This window comes from Manduca sexta, chromosome 13 (assembly GCF_014839805.1).
Source record: "Manduca sexta isolate Smith_Timp_Sample1 chromosome 13, JHU_Msex_v1.0, whole genome shotgun sequence".
Lineage (NCBI taxonomy): Eukaryota > Metazoa > Arthropoda > Insecta > Lepidoptera > Sphingidae > Manduca > Manduca sexta.
Window position 1 is genome coordinate 10,699,793 of NC_051127.1, and position 17,513 is coordinate 10,717,305.

General features: G+C 33.3%; 4 protein-coding genes across 7 annotated transcripts in view; 2 read left to right on the forward strand and 2 right to left on the reverse strand.

Moving 5' to 3' along the window:
• Window positions 1-17,513, reverse strand: part of LOC119188469 — a 246,457-nt gene that overhangs the window by 222,074 nt on the left and 6,870 nt on the right. The window lies entirely within an intron of this gene.
• LOC115451521 (putative OPA3-like protein CG13603) lies at window positions 231-3,806 on the forward strand. Its single transcript, XM_030179868.2, has 4 exons — window positions 231-523; window positions 1,756-1,924; window positions 3,006-3,148; window positions 3,228-3,806. Exons 1-4 carry the CDS (start codon window positions 382-384, stop codon window positions 3,572-3,574), a joined length of 801 nt encoding a protein of 266 aa, XP_030035728.1. The 5' UTR covers window positions 231-381; the 3' UTR covers window positions 3,575-3,806.
• LOC115451520 (probable DNA-directed RNA polymerase III subunit RPC6) lies at window positions 3,995-6,479 on the reverse strand. Its single transcript, XM_030179867.2, has 4 exons — window positions 5,938-6,479; window positions 5,635-5,839; window positions 5,047-5,298; window positions 3,995-4,264 (listed from the first exon to the last, which is right to left on the reverse strand). The coding sequence occupies exons 1-4, from the start codon at window positions 6,117-6,119 to the stop codon at window positions 4,025-4,027; spliced, it is 879 nt and encodes a 292-aa protein (XP_030035727.2). The 5' UTR covers window positions 6,120-6,479; the 3' UTR covers window positions 3,995-4,024.
• LOC115451519 (glucoside xylosyltransferase 1) lies at window positions 6,833-16,365 on the forward strand. Of its 2 annotated transcripts, none has more exons than XM_030179866.2 (6): window positions 6,833-6,885; window positions 7,272-7,581; window positions 7,773-7,965; window positions 9,417-9,532; window positions 14,015-14,197; window positions 14,823-16,365. In XM_030179866.2, exons 1-6 carry the CDS (start codon window positions 6,848-6,850, stop codon window positions 15,000-15,002), a joined length of 1,020 nt encoding a protein of 339 aa, XP_030035726.2. In that variant the 5' UTR covers window positions 6,833-6,847; the 3' UTR covers window positions 15,003-16,365. The 2 variants fall into 2 exon arrangements, with proteins under 2 accessions (XP_030035726.2, XP_030035725.2); XM_030179865.2 differs by having other exon boundaries at window positions 6,854-7,189.

The window sequence follows — 17,513 nt, forward strand, 5'->3', positions numbered from 1 at the left end:
CGTAGTTGTAATACTTTCTTTGCGAAAAAAAGGTCCACCGGAACCAGTAAAATCGTGGAAGGGGTCTACGAGAAATAAATGTTTGGGAACCGCTGCTCTTGGATTTTTTGCTTCTGCGGATTTTTAATGGAACTCACCTTCAAGGAAATTGTGAGATCGGAGATCCTTGCTCACCTTACGTTGACCGGTTTAAAAAAATGCTAGCAACACTGATTGCAGGCGCAGCACTGAATTCTTTTTGACAGTTGACAGAGCACAGAATACAGATTACAAAAGACTGTTACTTCACATAATAAAAATACACTGCAAGAATCATAAAAAATCAATTTTAGTGTTCCTCATAATATTTATTTTCTGAAAACAAATAATATAAGAACAAGAATGGTCGTGGGAGCATTTCCAATCGCAAAGTTATCAGTGTTACTGATCAAACAAATAAGTAAACCCATTGCAAATGCATGCAAGGAAAGAGCTAAGAATAATCCTTTTTTCAGAACCTATGTCTGTATGCCTCCTGCGCAATGTAAGTATTACTTTACTTTAAAATTTCATTCTGAGATGTCTTGTATAAAATAAGAAGGCAGGCAAATATTCATAGTAGAGTATATCAAATAATTTTAGTTCATGTGTTTCATAACTACATTATATCAAGCTACTCGTCGATTCAATATATTCTTTTAATATTTAAGTAATGCAGGCAAATTAATACATTTACCTGCAACATTTATTTGATGTGTGTATAAAAATATAAACATATTTATACAAATTTTTATTTTTCTATAAAATATTTTCAATATGGGACTACTGCCAATAATATATGAAATAGTATTGTCAAGACCACATTGGTTTTATAACTTTAGATTAGGATAAAAAAATAATTACAAAATCTATGAACAAACATAGTACTAGCACTAATTAATGAAAAATAAAATATGAATATGTAAGAAAATTTATGAAGGAATATAGTTTATGTTGATCGTTAAAAATCCCACAGATTTACACAAAAACCCACAGCGAAGCTAATTAAGTATTCTATAATATTTTCTGTGGATGTGTATATAAATAAATACAATATTAGATAAAAAGCTAAACTTATGGTAATTCTACATAATTTTAGGATCAATTTACAAGCCAAAGTTGTTGTAATAATTATTGAATGAAAACAAGGATAAATCTAAATATAAATTTTTACTTTGTATTGGCATCAATTGATTTAGAAAATTCTTTTTATGTTTGAAAAGGTGTTTTCCATTTGGTCACATGATTATTACTAAGACAAAAAAGCAAAAAATAAAAACATTTTAACAAAAAATACAACCATCTTCAAATAACACTAAAAACCAAAAAAATATTTAACATTACCTAAATACTGGTTACCAATTTTGGAATCCGTAACTAATAACAATTAAGGATTGTTTTCATACATTTGTTCATGTATTTACCTAGCTTAACTAGCAATTTTAATGACTAATCTTTAATTTTTATTAGGCACCAACTCCAAAATTGGTAACTAGTATGTAGATAATGTTAAATTATTTGTTGGTGTTTGAAGGCGGTTTTATTTTTTGTTCTTCCAGGAAAATGTAAAGTGAGACATTTATCCCAAAAAAATTATGCACACAGGTGGAGCTGTGAGTAAAGATGTTATAAAATTTGATTTGTACATGTCACAGTTTGTTTTAGAACCTACAGAATAAAAATATTCTAGTTATCTTACAATGTCTAAAGGCAATATTTTTCTTTCCTTCCCAACAGTTTATAATTGGTGTGAAGTTAAAGCAAAAATGTGGATATTAAACTTAGGAAAACCAGTCAACATCCCTGTACTGAGTCAGGAAATGGCCATTGAATTAGGTGCTAACCTTCTGGGTGAAACCGTCATATTTGTTATTGGAGCTGGATTATTAATAATTGAGTATAATAGGTAATACATTTCTTGTTTTCGATATTATTTAACTAAACATTGTGTCTAAGGCTAGCATTACTTTTTATTAGCATTTTTTTAACATTGCGAGAAATCTGCATATTTGAGAAGTTCTTTGGAAGAAATATAATGGTGTGTGAATTCTGCAAGCCCGCACTAAGCCAGCATGGTGGATTACGGCTTAAACCCTCACTGAGAGGTAGCTCGTGCCAAGTAGTGGGATATTAGTACCTATATAAGTAATATAAGGCTGATATTATACAAGGCTGAGAGTGGTTTAGCCACACCAAAAGATTTATTATTTGGTGTTTTTGCAGTGCAGTCAACACATTAACTAAAGATTCTTAAGATGCCAAATTTCTCAATTCCTATTCCATGAAGCCCTGCTATTTTTATTACAATAGCTATAATAGTCTACCCGAAAGCATACATTGGCTAAAAAAGCAGTGTAACATGTTTAATAAGGATAACCAGTAAAACTTAAACATTCCCAAGAAAGCGCTTACTCCACTGTGGGTAGCGCCCTATATTCCTCCGACTCTAACATCTCATCTGCTCATAGTCAAAAGGACTGATCGCATGATAAAAAAAAAAGCTATAATAGTATTGAAAATTAGCATGAGGTATTAATGTGCTGTGAAGAAAGCAATAAGTACTTTAAATTGCGCTAGTGAATGGAATAAGGTTGTCGTGATTGTATGCAAAATTTTAATGTTGAAAAGAAACAGACCACGCCTACACGACTTACATGTATTCAGAATCGACACGTGTTGAGGTAGAGGCTGGATAAAACTTGCGTGAAGGATTTTTGCAAATTCCTTGCACGGTGTACTAATAATAATGTAACATACATCGGATCACCGAATGCATGCATTCGGTGATGGACATGTCGCGGCCCTTGGCACACGGTTATGTTTGTATACTAACTTCGTGGTTGCCAATACACATTAAAGCCTACATAGGGCTTGCGAAAATTTCCTGACCGTTTCCCGTCCTATTCTAAGAGAAGTAGAGGACGATAGGTTAAGGTACTATTATTTAAGGGTGTGTTCAAGTAACATTGATCAATTTAAAATTTCAGGCAAAGTAAAAAGGAATCTGCCAAGGAAGCAAAACGAGAAGAAGAAATGAAGCACATAACAACTACCATTACCGATCTATACTTCACTGTGCAAAAACAACAAACACAACTAAGGGAAATGGAGAGATTGATTCATTCCAAAGGTTTTCACATAGTAATCTTATTGTAGGTAAAAACACTATGTATTTACCGATTTCTAAATTGATGCAATTATAATTTCAGATGGAGGTAAACCAACTGGCCCACCACCATCAAGAGATCCTACTGGCCAAATGCCACCACCACCATCATCTCCAGCTGGGCAGGCACCCAAGAAACCAGAAAATATTTCTCATACACCATATTACAACAGTATGCTAGTGAACAATACACCATACCCAAATAGTGGCATTATTTTACAATCGCTTAATTACATTCAAATGGATGCCTTCAGTTCATTATTCCCCAAGGATGATGTAACTCGAGAGGTTATTGTTGAGAAGGAAAAAGTTGCTAACAATAAACGAGAACCTGCAGTTCTTTCAACAGCTCTTTATAGCATAGAGAATAATTTCAGAAGTTTGTTTTAAACTACCTACTTTGGAAACAATAATCATTGTTTATTTAGATGAATTGTAATTTCTTTATAGAATGTTACTAATCACTATTTACTCCATAATAACTGTTCAATCGCTTTGCTGTAAAATATCAATAACTATGTTAATCTGTCTTTGTGACAAAATGAGAAATACATTTATTGTAGATTTTACATAGAGACGATATTAATGTATTATAATAAGTAAATACTTCGAGAATCCGACATTGTGTTTATTGTATCATTCAGACCTGCATTTTTTGTTTTAAATATAAGCAAACAAATTTTATTGATATTCTTGTAGATATCTTACCTATTCACAGAGTCTCTAGTCACAAAACAATTATGAGTAGGTAGCTCGAAAAAGTATAATAATATAAGTACACAATGGATTTAAATAAGGTTTGACAGTAAATAGAAGTTTAACAACATAATGTGTCTTGCTTTATTGATCAAGCCATTCAGTAATGTAATTACAATCCTGTGGTGTAATTAAACCTTGAGAGCTACATTTGTGTATTAGAGGGCACACTCCACAGGGAACTTGGACCAATCCTGGGGGAGGTATTAGAGATTCTATAGCTCTATATACTTTGCTGCCATCAGGGTACACACTGCTCTCAGCTTTACCATCATATACTAAAGTATTAAGAATTGTAATAACCTCTTCAGCATCTAATTGGACCTGTAAGGAAAAGTATATTATAATATTATGTAGGTATACTTTTTAAATAAGTTATTTATTTGTTATTACCACATTGTTGAAAATGAATAAAACATGTTTTTCTTTTGAAATTTGCTTTTGTTCCTAATATGAAATGCGTGCTACAATTAGCACTCATAATCACTTCCTTCATAAGTGGTGAGCACACTACTTTAGCGCTGAATTTAACTTATTGCCTGCAACATGGTGCCACAAAACAATGATCTAACCACTGGTGCGGTGCTCCACATGTGGAATGTTTACTCCTGTACTGGCCTTTGGCTGCACGATGCTAGGGACTGAGATAGTCTTAAATAGGTTTTTACTTTTAAATCTTCGTATGTGTGATAGCCGCGCACGCATTGCGCCCCAAAAATACAACTTTCGTGTAAGCTGTAATTAACTTTTTAACATGCTAGGCACATAGTCCTGCAATCTTTTAGGATTTATTTACCTGCCTTACATGCCAAAAACAGGTGACAGTCTATATACACCGGCTGTAAGGGAAGTGCTATCGAAAACATAGACAGGTGACAGTTCCGGATATCTATTCAGCGTCATTAACAAATAGATAAACTAAACTATTACTGAGAAAAATAAAGTCAATATTTAAAAATGTTAATTGATGTTAACGTTGTTACACTTTACCATTTTGTTAGAGGGTTTCCCTCACACCCTGCATATGTTTGTTGTTTATAAAAAATAGTTTGCCATAGTATATGAAAATATATGTAATTCAATTATTACAAATAAAATAAACTTACTTTACTAATTCCTAAATCAGTAATATACTTTTGAACCTCAGCAACTGTTGCATAAGACTGTGTTCTACCAACAATAGGCCCTCTTGGATTATTCTTCACACTATCAGCCCTCTGATTTAGAAATCGCAAGCATTGTATGTTAAGTATGTCCACAAATTCTAAATCAAAATCTTGATCTTGATACCAAGCACCCCCAGTTATTGAACGATCTGGTTCTAAATTGTATAACATATAAACTTTCTTCTTTGATGCCTAAAACAATCATAAAGAAACCAAACCATCACTAAGAATATGCCACTTGAGTTTAAAATTTGCAGATTTTTACTATTAAATGTCATTAGATAATACCTCTTACCATTGTAAGAGGTATTACAATGGTTAACTATAATATTTTGTATGTTTCAACTGGAAAGGAGAATAATATTTAAAAAGTAAAATAGTGTTAGTCTTCTCTAGAATTGTGGCATAAGCATGAAATAAAATACCTTATAGGATTTGAAATTAAATAAATTTTTAAAAATACATATACCAAATTTTTCATTGGATTTTTATGACTATTCATTAGAAAATAAGTAAAATGGTTCTTACATTAACACATTTAACAGCCTTTATTGCCTTTTTGCTTTCTAAACTTTTTAACACTTTAGTTAATTGTGTATTTGCAAGATTAGAACGAAGTCTAATATCTCTTATCCATATTCCTTTATTTCCAGATTCCTGTATTAAATTATACACTACTTTCTCCTCATTGTCAGCTCCTTTAACTGCCTGCTTACTTGACTGTGTTTTTAGTCTGGAACAGGGGATTCTTTCATGTTTGAAAAGTTCTATTCTAACTAATATTTCAGAGTATTTATTTTGTTATTACATCAATTAAGTGTCTTTATTTACCTGTATATCAATGAACCACCCTGGTTAAACAAATCGAAACACTCTTGTTTCAATAGTTCATTCATTGCTGTTACAAGTTCGGCTGATTGGAGTTCAGGTATTGCTGCGGTAATGTCGTTATCAGATATACCTTTAGGATTTTGTCGAGCAACATTTAATATTTTTTCTTTAATTTCGTCCATTGTATTTGTATTGACTTACTAATGCGCCGGTAAACCAATGTTCAATGAATTGAAATAAAATGTGTTTTTTCGTGCTTTGGCACGCACCAATTCCAAGTTTGTTGTGATGGGCTGTAGTAGTTTTTACTGCGATTCTGATTCTTCCAAGGCACACCAAAATACTTGGTTAACAATGGTCATCAATTATAGCTTCTTTCACTCTAAGTAAAGTATTGTAATGCTTAACTGTGCAATGCTCTTGAATGTGCTCTTTCTGGTGCTCTTTTCTAAGTAATTTGCAAAGGTAATTTGTTCCTATATTTAGTGTATTATCTATGGTCATTTGTATCAATTTCGAATTATCAAATGACAATTGACAAACGTCAAATAGACAGTAAACCAGTGTTTCAACTTACGATTTTAATTTTACCCTAAATTTTACAAAAAAGTACATTAGAAATAAAAAATCTCTCAATTGAGGGATCTTTTTTAATATAACATAAAATTACTAATTATTGTGAACATGACCGTAACCATTTTTCAACTCTGGTAGGGTGTGTGGCGGGGGTAGGGACTGTTTTCGGTGATGAAAATGTTTGCCACATGATATGAGAACTTATAAATAATGTTTAGTTTTATGTAGGTACCTATTTTATGTTATTGAGTAAGTAAAATGTTCTTTTTATGATGTAGCAAGTTTTATTTTTTTGGGGTATTTTAAAAAATCGAAGGTAAAACAAAAATTCTAAATGGTAACACTGATCAAAAGTCAAAACAGCGTTGACATGTAGGAAGTTTTTTTAAGAGTTTTTTATTATTTTTCTATGTAAATAAAAATAATAAATATGTAAATTTATAGTTTAATATCAAGCTTATGATGTAAACATATAAGATAACAGATATTAATTTGGACTATGAACATAATAATTCGTTTATTTGCATAGTTATGATTGTTAAATTAAAACAATGAGAAAACTCTCCTATAAATTAATTATATTTTTAATGTTAGGTTGCTTGGCTTTCGTGTACATGTATTCTAAACTGAATCTTTCAAGTCATTCAAACACATATCAAAGTATAAAAAAATTGCGGTAAATAAAATAATTAAACTACAATAGAAAAAGGGAGTACAGGGATATGAGTTTCGTATTTTATTTTAATTTTAATTTACAGGAAAAATGACGGGATGATGAAAACATTATCGGAGAAAGTGGTTTTATCTTTTGTGGTCTGTGATTCAAGATTTAATGAATCTCTAAATGTTGTAAAGTCCGTGCTTCTGTTTACTCCAAATCCAGTGCATTTTGTGATATTTACCGATGACAGTTTGCGCAAAAAATTTGAAAAGATCTTAAATAAATGGGGAGATATTACAAACAATCAGTTGACATTTGAACTCCACAAAATAAATTTTCCGGAAGCACACAGAGAAGACTGGATGAATCTGTTTAGTAAATGTGCAGCACAGAGATTATTTATTCCTGTAAGTGTATATTTTTGTTCCATAATCAATTTCTGGAAAACAATAAAATAACTTTACTATTAACATTGTATATAATACATTAAACTGTATTGAAACATAATATTTTCTAATTTATTACTTAGAAAAAAAAATGAGTAGCTATGTTGTAACTTGTTATCATATTAATTTGTTTTTTTTTTGGTACATTCCAGAAACTCTTACCACACATTGACTCTATGATCTATGTTGACACAGACACATTATTTCTTGGTCCCGTTGAGGAACTGTGGCACCACTTCTCACTGTTCAACAACTCACAGATGTCTGGCATGGCATTGGAAGATGACAACCCAAATATTTCTTGGTATCCCCGATTTGCTAAACATCCATTTTATGGAAAATATGGTTAATATCCTTATATTTTTATATAAAAACTAGCTTTTGCCTGTGGCTCTGCCCAAATGAAAATGTTTTCCAGGATGAATCTATTCCCAGGATAAAATGTGGCACTCTGGAGAATTTTACCTACTTCTAAGTGTTTTTTTTTTTAATTGGTTTAGTAATTCCTGAGATTAGAGTGTTTAACATAAAAGCAAAGTCTTCAGCCTTATATATTGGCATAGATTAATTCATATTTATTATTTAATATTTATCACTTGAGAGTGTAATGGTCCAAGAGATGAGCACCAAGAAATGTGACTTCTTTCTAAAATCTTTTATTATGATATTAGACTACAATATCAGTCTGCTTGGTTTGTTAGCATATGACTGGAGGGAGACTTAAATATTTTTAAACAAACAGTGTTTGTCTTGACTATTTTCGAACCCAGAAAATTTAGTTAGCAAGTATTTTAATAAAAAAAAAATTGCTGTAGTCCTCCTTGTGAATCTTGCTACAGGGTTTGTCAGCAACGTTTTTACTAACAAATGTAGTAACATCTGTTTAAAGCACAAAGAATAACCACATTTTTCTAGGCTAAATTTCCATGAAGATAATTTAAAAGAAATTGTGAGGGTTATAGTAGTAGTCTTATAAATTGTATGTCTTGGTCTCTGAAGACTAGTATGCAATGCTATAATGTAGTAAAAATAAAAACTTTGTTATAATATACAATGTACACACATAAACTAGTTGCCAGGTCCACCCAGCAACCACAAAGGTTGTAAAGTCTTTGGAACATTGTGAGAAAAATATAATACAAAAACTGCAATAAAATCGGCTAATTATGTTTATTTCGATGTCTAACATTCGCATCAACCTAAGAAATTATTATGATAAAACACTGCAAACCAGTTTTAGATTTTAGAAAGTAGTTGTGGCAAAGTTTTTTTTTTAATCAAAGCTGCCCCTTTGCCAAAAGCTATTGAGTGTACACCATACATGTGGCCTTATATTAAAATAACAGATTTTAGAAAGAAGTTGCAGTTTTTTTGCATTGCCCTCATAGAAATTAAATTCTTGTATCTAATCCTTATACAGGATCATTATGACTATGTTACTAAATGAAAACACATACTGGTTTTCGTGATAATACCATTTTACAATAAATTACTAGAACTGTAGGTATATATAGATAGATAAAAAAGTGTATGTTCAAAACAAAATAAATATCAATAAAAAGTACTTTTGCCAGTAATATTCTTTATTCACAAATAATTTTTGGCACAGTGTTGGCCTTCAGCGAAGGAAGTTTTTGTGTATTTGTACAAGCCGGTCCTTGCCAGGCTAACAAACGTATTGTCAGGTTAAAAAAAAACGGTATTGGCCGAGGTAAAAACTAGTAAATATGTGGTTTCATTTATTAAACGCAATGTCAAAATATCCTGTATAGTGATTGCTGTTTCTTTACCTTTAGGTCTCAACTCGGGAGTAATGCTGATGAATTTAACTCGAATGCGAAATTTTGGTTGGGTGGATTATGTCACGCCCATAATGCTAAGATGGAAACTCAATATACCCTGGGGTGATCAGGTAAGTTATTTTTTATATAAGTAGTTGCTCTTCTTTTTGCACTTTTTGTAAAGCATAGTGAAGTTGAAAGTAATAAAGATAAGATTATAAATTGCTGATAACGTGCAGTCGCGATAAAAAAAATAGAAAAAGACTGGACCCGGACATCCTGCGTATCCCGCGACATTAGTGATCTACCGCATCCGTTAATAAACATAAATAAAAATAGGTACAAACATGTATTCCGATTTGTTTAACAAATATCTTATTTTAATTAATAGGCTTGAAATAAGATGCCAGTTTCCGGACTTACTTGATTACTAGTTTTTGCCCGGGGCTCCGCCCGCGTGTCATAGTTTTGTCGGAATTAAGTTTATCTCTCTATATTTCGCCGGGATAGAAAGTAGCCTATATTCTTCCCAGGTCTCAAACTAATCCATACCAAATTTCATCTAAATCCGTTGGGTAGTTTCCGAGTTTCACGCGCCCAGAAAGGCAGACAGATGCGGCGGGGGACTTTGTTTTATACTATACTAGCTTTTGCCCGCGGCTCCGCCCGCGTTATAAAGTTTTTCGGGCTAAAGATTTCCGTTATAAAAGTCACGCTATATATTTTCCCGGGAGCCTATGTTCTTCCCAGGGTCTCAAACTGTCTCCATACCAAATTTTATCCTAATACGTTGGGTAGTTTTTGAGTTTAACACGTTCGGGCAGACCGATGCAGCGGGGGACTTTGTTTTATGATATATATTTTTGTAGAACTTTTTAAGAGGAACAATCCCGTCATACATTATTGTTGCATAACTTTAACCGTTTACGCAGCGCACGCAACAGAAGCTCTCAAAACGAATAAATTTTCCCCGTTTTTGCAACATGTTTCATTACTGCTCCGCGTCTATTGGGCATAGCGTGATGATTAAAGCCTATAGCACTCCACAAACAAAGGGCTATCCAATACAAAAATATTTTTTTCAGTTCGAACCGGTAGTTCCTGAGATTAGCCATTACTGTTCCGCTCCTATTGGGTATAGCGTGATGATATATAGCCTATAGCACTCCACAAACAAAGGGCTATCCAACACAAAAATATTTTTTCAGTTCGAACCGGTATTTCCTGAGATTAGCCATTACTGCTCCGCTCCTAATGGGCATAGCGTGATGATATACAGCCTATATCACTCCACGAATAAAGGGCTATCCAACACATAAATGTTTTTATCAGTTTGAACCGGCAATTCTTGAGATTAACCATTACTGCTCCGCTCCTATTGGGTATAGCGTGATGATATATAGCCTATAGCACTCCACGAACAAAGGACTATCCAATACAAAAATAATTGTTCAGTTCGAACCGGTAGTTCCTGAGATTAGCCATTACTGCTCTGCTCTTATTGGGTATAGCGTGATGATATATAGCCTATAGCATTCCACGAACAAAGGACTATCCAATACAAAAATAATTTTTCAGTTCGAACTGGTAGTTCCTGAGATTAGCCATTACTGCTCCGCTCCTATTGGGTATAGCGTGATGATATATAGCCTATAGCACTCCACGAACATAGGGCTATCTAACGCAAAAAGAATTTTTCAGTTTGGACCGGTAGTTCCTGAGATTAACCATTACTGCTCCGCTCCTATTGGGTATAGCGTGATGATATATAGCCTATAGCACTCCCCGACCAAAAGGCGCTCCACACCCAAAAGAATTTTTCAGTTCGGACCGGTAGTTCCTGAGATTAGGCATTACTGCTCCGCTCCTATTGGGTATAGCGTGATGATATATAGCCTATAGCACTCCACGAACATAGGGCTATCCAACGCAAAAAGAATTTTTCAGTTTGGACCGGTAGTTCCTGAGATTAGCGCGTTCAAACAAACAAACAAACAAACAAACAAACTCTTCAGCTTTATATAATAGTATAGATTTTTTTGAATTTTTTAAGAGGAACAATTCCGTCCTTCATATTTATTTTATTACTCTAACCGTTTACTCAACGTACGCAACGGAAGCCCTTAAGAGGAATTAATTTTATCCGTTCTTGCAACATTTGTTATTATTGCTTTGCTTCTAATGTTCATAGCGTGATGATATAATACCCTATAGCCTTTCCCGATAAATGAGCTTTCCAACACTAATATATTTTTTCTATTCGAACCTATAAATCCCGAGATTAGCGCCTTCAAACAAACATAAAACAAATTAATTCTTCAGCTTTATGTAATAGTATAGATTCCGGAAAAAATATTCGGCTATATATTTTCCCGAGATAGAAAGTAGCCTATGTCCTTTCCAGGGCTTCAAACTATCTCCATACCAAATTTTATCGAAATCCGTTGGGTAGTTTTTACGTTTACCGCGTTCAGTCAGGCAGACATATTTGGTATATTGTTTTTAACCGACTTTAAAAAAAGGAGGAGGTTATCAATTGGACGTGATTTTTTTTTGTATGTTTGTTACCTCAGAACTCGCTCATTTTTGAACCGATTTGGAAAATTCTTTTTTTATTCGAAAGAATTTCTCTCCAGATTGGTCCCATAAAATTTTTTTCAACATCGCTTCGGTAGTTTGGTTTTAAAATTAAAAAAACTAGAATAATTATGTCGTTCAAGAAAACGAAATCGCGAATTTAGCTTTCCTGTAACGTATTTAGTTATGTTTTTGCATTGAGTTTGGTTGAGTGTACTTCTCACATACTTATACATATAGCATAACACCTTTTCCCCGTGTCAGGGGTAGGCAGAGACGTAACATTTCATCGCGATAGTCGTACTGTGTGAAACATATCAGTTGTGTTTTTGGGTTGGGTTTAATTGACTCTACTTCTTACATACATACATACATATACGTATATAGCATCACACCTTTTCCCCTTTTTAGGGGTAGGCAGAGATGTAACACCACAGCGCGATAGTTGTAGAATGATCCAAATATATCAGTTGTGTTTTTGCGTTAGGTTTACTTGAATCTACTTCTGACATACATATATATAGCATCACACCTTTTCCCCTTTTCAGGGGCAGGCAGAGGTGTAACATTTCAGCGCGATAGTCGTACTGCGCGCGAAACACATTAGTTATGTTTTTGTGTTGGGTTTAGTGGACTCTACTTCTTACATACATACATATATATAGCATCACACCTTTTTCCCTTTTCCGGGATAGGCAAAGATGTAACACCACTGCGCGATAGTTGTAGTATGATCCAAATATATCAGTTGTGCTTTTGCGTTAGGTTTGCTTGAATCTACTTCTTACATACATATATAACATCACACCTTTTCCCCTTTTCAGTGGTACTCAGAGGTGTAACTCCTCAGCGCGATAGTCGTATCGTGAGCGAAACACAACTATGCCATTGAGACGGTCTATTTTTTACAAACACAAGAAAGCAAAAAATAAAAATAATTTTAACAAAAAATTAAACCGCCGCCAAAACCCTGTCAAAGCCAAAAAATAATTTCACATAACAGTTATATATTGGATACCAATTTTGGAGTCGGTGCCTAATTAAAATTGCTAGTAATACCAATTTTGGAGTCGGTGCCTAATTAAAATTGCTTGCTAAATACATTAACAAATATACGAAAACAATGTGCTGTCAGCGTACAAAAGTCAGCAAGTTAGATCATCACCGGAGATGAACGCACCGCCGCAGCACAGCAAATGGAAGCTATTAAGGAAATATTTAAATTTGTAAACTGTACCTACCCAATTTCTTCCCCTGTTACATATAGCTGGTCAAATGTGGCTATATTACACTCCCTGCCCCGAAAAAAGAGGAAAGAAAAAGATGAAACACCATACATGTGCTTGGTATTACACCTTTCACTGTGTATGTTTCTTAGTAGTATACGCGAACCTATTCCTTTTAATTGATTTGATAGAAATGTAGCTCATAGATGGACTAAGCAACAAATATAGTTAACTAGCAATTTTAATTAGGCACCGACTCCAAAATTGGTATCCAATATGTAACTGTTATGTGAAATTATTTTTTGGTTTTGAGTGGGTTTTGAAGGCGGTTTAATTTTTTGTTAAAATTATTTTTATATAATATTTTTATTTGATTTTTTTTAAGAGGAACAATCCCGTCGTACCTAATTGTTACATAACTGTAACCGCCTACGCAGCGTACGCAAAGGAAGCTGTCAAAACGAATAAATTTTCCCCGTTTTTGTAACATTTCTCATTACTGCTACGCTCCTATTGGTCATAGTGTGATGATATATAGCCTATAGCCTTCCACGAACAAAGGGCTATCCAATTTCATCACAAAATTTTATCACAATCGGTTTCAAAATCAAATTCTGAATTTTAAATTCAGTTCTAAGATTTTACCCAAACATACATGTCCACATGCACAAACAAAGCAAGTTAGATAAAAGCTTAGAAAATATAATGTTTGACTATAAGTAGTGAATATGACTATCGTGTTTCAGCCTTCACATAAATTAAAACTTGAAATGATGTAAGTAATAATCTAATAAACGGCAACTTTTATAGGATATAATTAATATAATATTCCACTACCACGAGCGGACTGTATACGTGTTGTCGTGCCGGTACAACTACCGTTCCGACCAGTGCATGTACGGCGACGCATGCTCGGACGCCGCTACACAAGGTGTGTTTTTGTTGCACGGCAGCCGCGGCGCGTTCCACAACAACAAACAACCGGCTTTTCAGGTATTTTTTTATAATAATATAACAACATAAAAAAGAAACTTGTTCCTCGAGTAAAATATATTACGTAATAAGAACTTAACTTATTCCAATTATACTTGTACGTATTTATATCTTAACATTGGAGCGCAGTCCTGAATCTGATAGTGATATAACTAATAGCATTTTTTTACCTTCGTCATCAATTTCCCACTATTAAATAAAATTGTGTAAATGTAGGCCAAATGCCAATTTTATTAATTGATAACCAAGTAACAGGGAAATGACATTAAGACAATGCTTTTGTTAAGAATCAAGGTAATAATATTATGATAAACTATACAGACAATTGAGAAATATTGGTTTATTTTAAGTTCCTACAGTACCAACTACATTTTTTCTATTTTCATTAAAGTATTCATGCGATGAACTCTTGTAAATGGAGTTTCGGCTGCGGTTGCAGTTTCGGCAGTTTCCTGTCAAAACCGACATTGACAAGCGAAATTTGCCAAGACCAAAATTAAAACCAAGACGAAAATGAAACTTTGGTTGGACACTATTTATTCCTTTTACAATAATTGACGATAATTATAAGTAAATTATAATTTAGTATTTTTTTTAATATTCAGTGTTGTTTTTTGTTTTTCAGGCAATATATAAAGCCATAAACGAGCATGAATTGGGAGCAGATTCATTCGAATCGCTGTTGGCTAATATTGAGAAGTATGTAACTAACGCACCAGAATCGCACTGCGGAAGTTTAAAAAACAGTTTGTTAAAAGTAGCAATTAATACATTTACGAATTCATATGCAATGCCAGAAAGATAACGATTTAAATAACATTTTTTTTCTGTATCGGTGATCCCACACACCAGCTGTACCTATATCGTTAATTCAGAACCTTTTCGCTATAAATTCTTTCATTGGTGCTATATTGCAATTTCTTGCTATATTTTTGCTAAAATATAAACTTATTTAACTTTGTACAGCATAATGATAACTTTAGTGCTGGAATACAAGAGTTGTAGGCATGTCCGTAAATAGTATCAAGGTCTGTTGATCATAACTAATAACTAGAGACCAGATTATATGCATTTGGATATTTAAGACATTCACAGTGCTAACAGTATATTTTCTTTAAACTGTAGTTAGGATGCATATTATCGATACATTTTCAATATTTTTGCTAGAAACTATAACTGCCAAAGCACCCAAGCTCAAATTCTGTTCTGTTACCTCAGTAGTTGTGGAGCGATCGTTTTCCACTTATAAAAATATTTTGAATGGTCGAAGACAATCTTGCTACTGAATATTTGAAATAATATTTGATTGGTTATGTTTACAAAAATATCTAATAATGTTACTGTACCTATTACCATATACCAATGGATACTTAACTAAATTATAGTATGCTGGTTTTGATATAAAAAATTAAAACTAGGTTTTCTTTTTTTTGTTCCTAAAACTTATTATTTAATGTTGCATATTCTGACAGGTTTCGTGCATATTTGCATGTATATATCCAGCTTTTTATGTTGCATATAATCCGGTACCTACTAATAACATAGTTCTTTTTTTACACATTTAGTTTTATTATGTTTGAGAATGAACAAAACTTATTATTATGTTTACCAGCCCTGAATCAAATTGTACCACTGCTAGAAATACTAGCCCGTTGTTTGGTCTACGAATGCGGGTGTCCTTCAATACCAAGCTGGCATACAGTTAGTAAATATTAAACTGCAGAGTCACCACTGGTATTTTAAAACCTCAATAGATATCGACCCGCCTATGAATTTGTCTATCATATTTGATGTAATTCTATGATATTGGAACTAGCAAGTTGTAGACATACTTGGTATCGGTTATGTTACTTATGGCGAAAGAAGTAACAGATTGCGTAGACGAAATGCCTTTCTACAAGCGTCAACTTGTTCTAAAATGCGTAGACTTATCGATAGGATATGTCATTCTATATACTTTTTTATTTTCTACTAGTTAACGATTGTAGAAAGGCATCTTCGCTAGGGATTTAGGTCTTAACGAAAATATTTTATAATTGGGTGTTTATACTTATTTTTAGCGCCAGGGGGGTGTTATTTCACACGTACATATCACTTACCTAAAATGATCACGAAGAACTTTAAACAGTGCGAGATTTAAATTGAAGTATTATGATAATAAATGAAAATATTAATGTTATATTGTAATTATTTTATCTAAATGATATTATTATTATTAAAAAAATTGTGTATGATTTACCAACAATGAATAAATATTTTTTTACACTCGTATAACTCTTATTTTTTATAATCCAGTATAAGTACAATATCAATTACTCGTGTACCTGGGCCTGAGATAAGTTACTCCGCAAAATAAAATCAGGCGATCTGAGTAGTTTCGTAATATCTGTTTTCCGGAAGTAGTTTACGGAGAAAGCTCATTGAGACTCTGGCTAGTGCGGTATGGCGCCCATTTTGCTGGAACCTGTCTAATGCGACATCACGATTGACTAATCCGGACATTTCCAACGTCTAACTGGCCATATTTTCTTCCTCTTTTATGCGGATCGGTTTGGTAAATATTCAAATTTCAAGGCCTTAATATTCCAGGGACATCCATACCAAGCAATATAATTTATTGCCGGGTGTTCGCAAACACTTGGCGGGATTCAGTCTAAATAAAATATCTTTGATTGATCTGTACTAAGAACTTATAAATATAGTACCAGTAGAAAAAAAAGTGGCGTTGGCCTAGTTTGGTGTGGAACGGACAGCCAAGACGAATGTCCGCAGGTTCAAATTCCCAGGGCACACACCTCAGACTTTTCTAAAATCATGTGTGTATTCTTTGTGAATTTATCGTTCGCTTTAACGGTGAAGGAAAACATGGTGAGGAAACCTGCACATCTGAGAAGAGAAGAGAAGTTCTCTATAGGAATTTCGAAGGTGTGTGAAGTCTACCAATCCGCACTATGCCAGCGTGGTGGACTAAGACCTAATCCCTCTCAGTAATAGGGGAGGCCCGTGCTCAGCAGTGGGCAAGTATATAATACAGGGCTGATATTATTATTATTACCAGTAGATATTCATTATAATTATTACTGGAACATGTAATTTTGAGATTAGTAGTTATGTGTCTATTATGGACATGGCGTAAGTTTTAATATGACAATCGGGTTTTGATTTCTGGTGTGGCTTACATTTTTTTTTATAATATGAACGTAGAAACGCATTAGTAGCTAGTAAACGCTAGTAGTGATTCAAGAGGTAGGTTTATGTGTATAATTCAATTCTGTTTCTTTTTTATTCTTTTTTTATTGCTTTGAATGACAAGTCG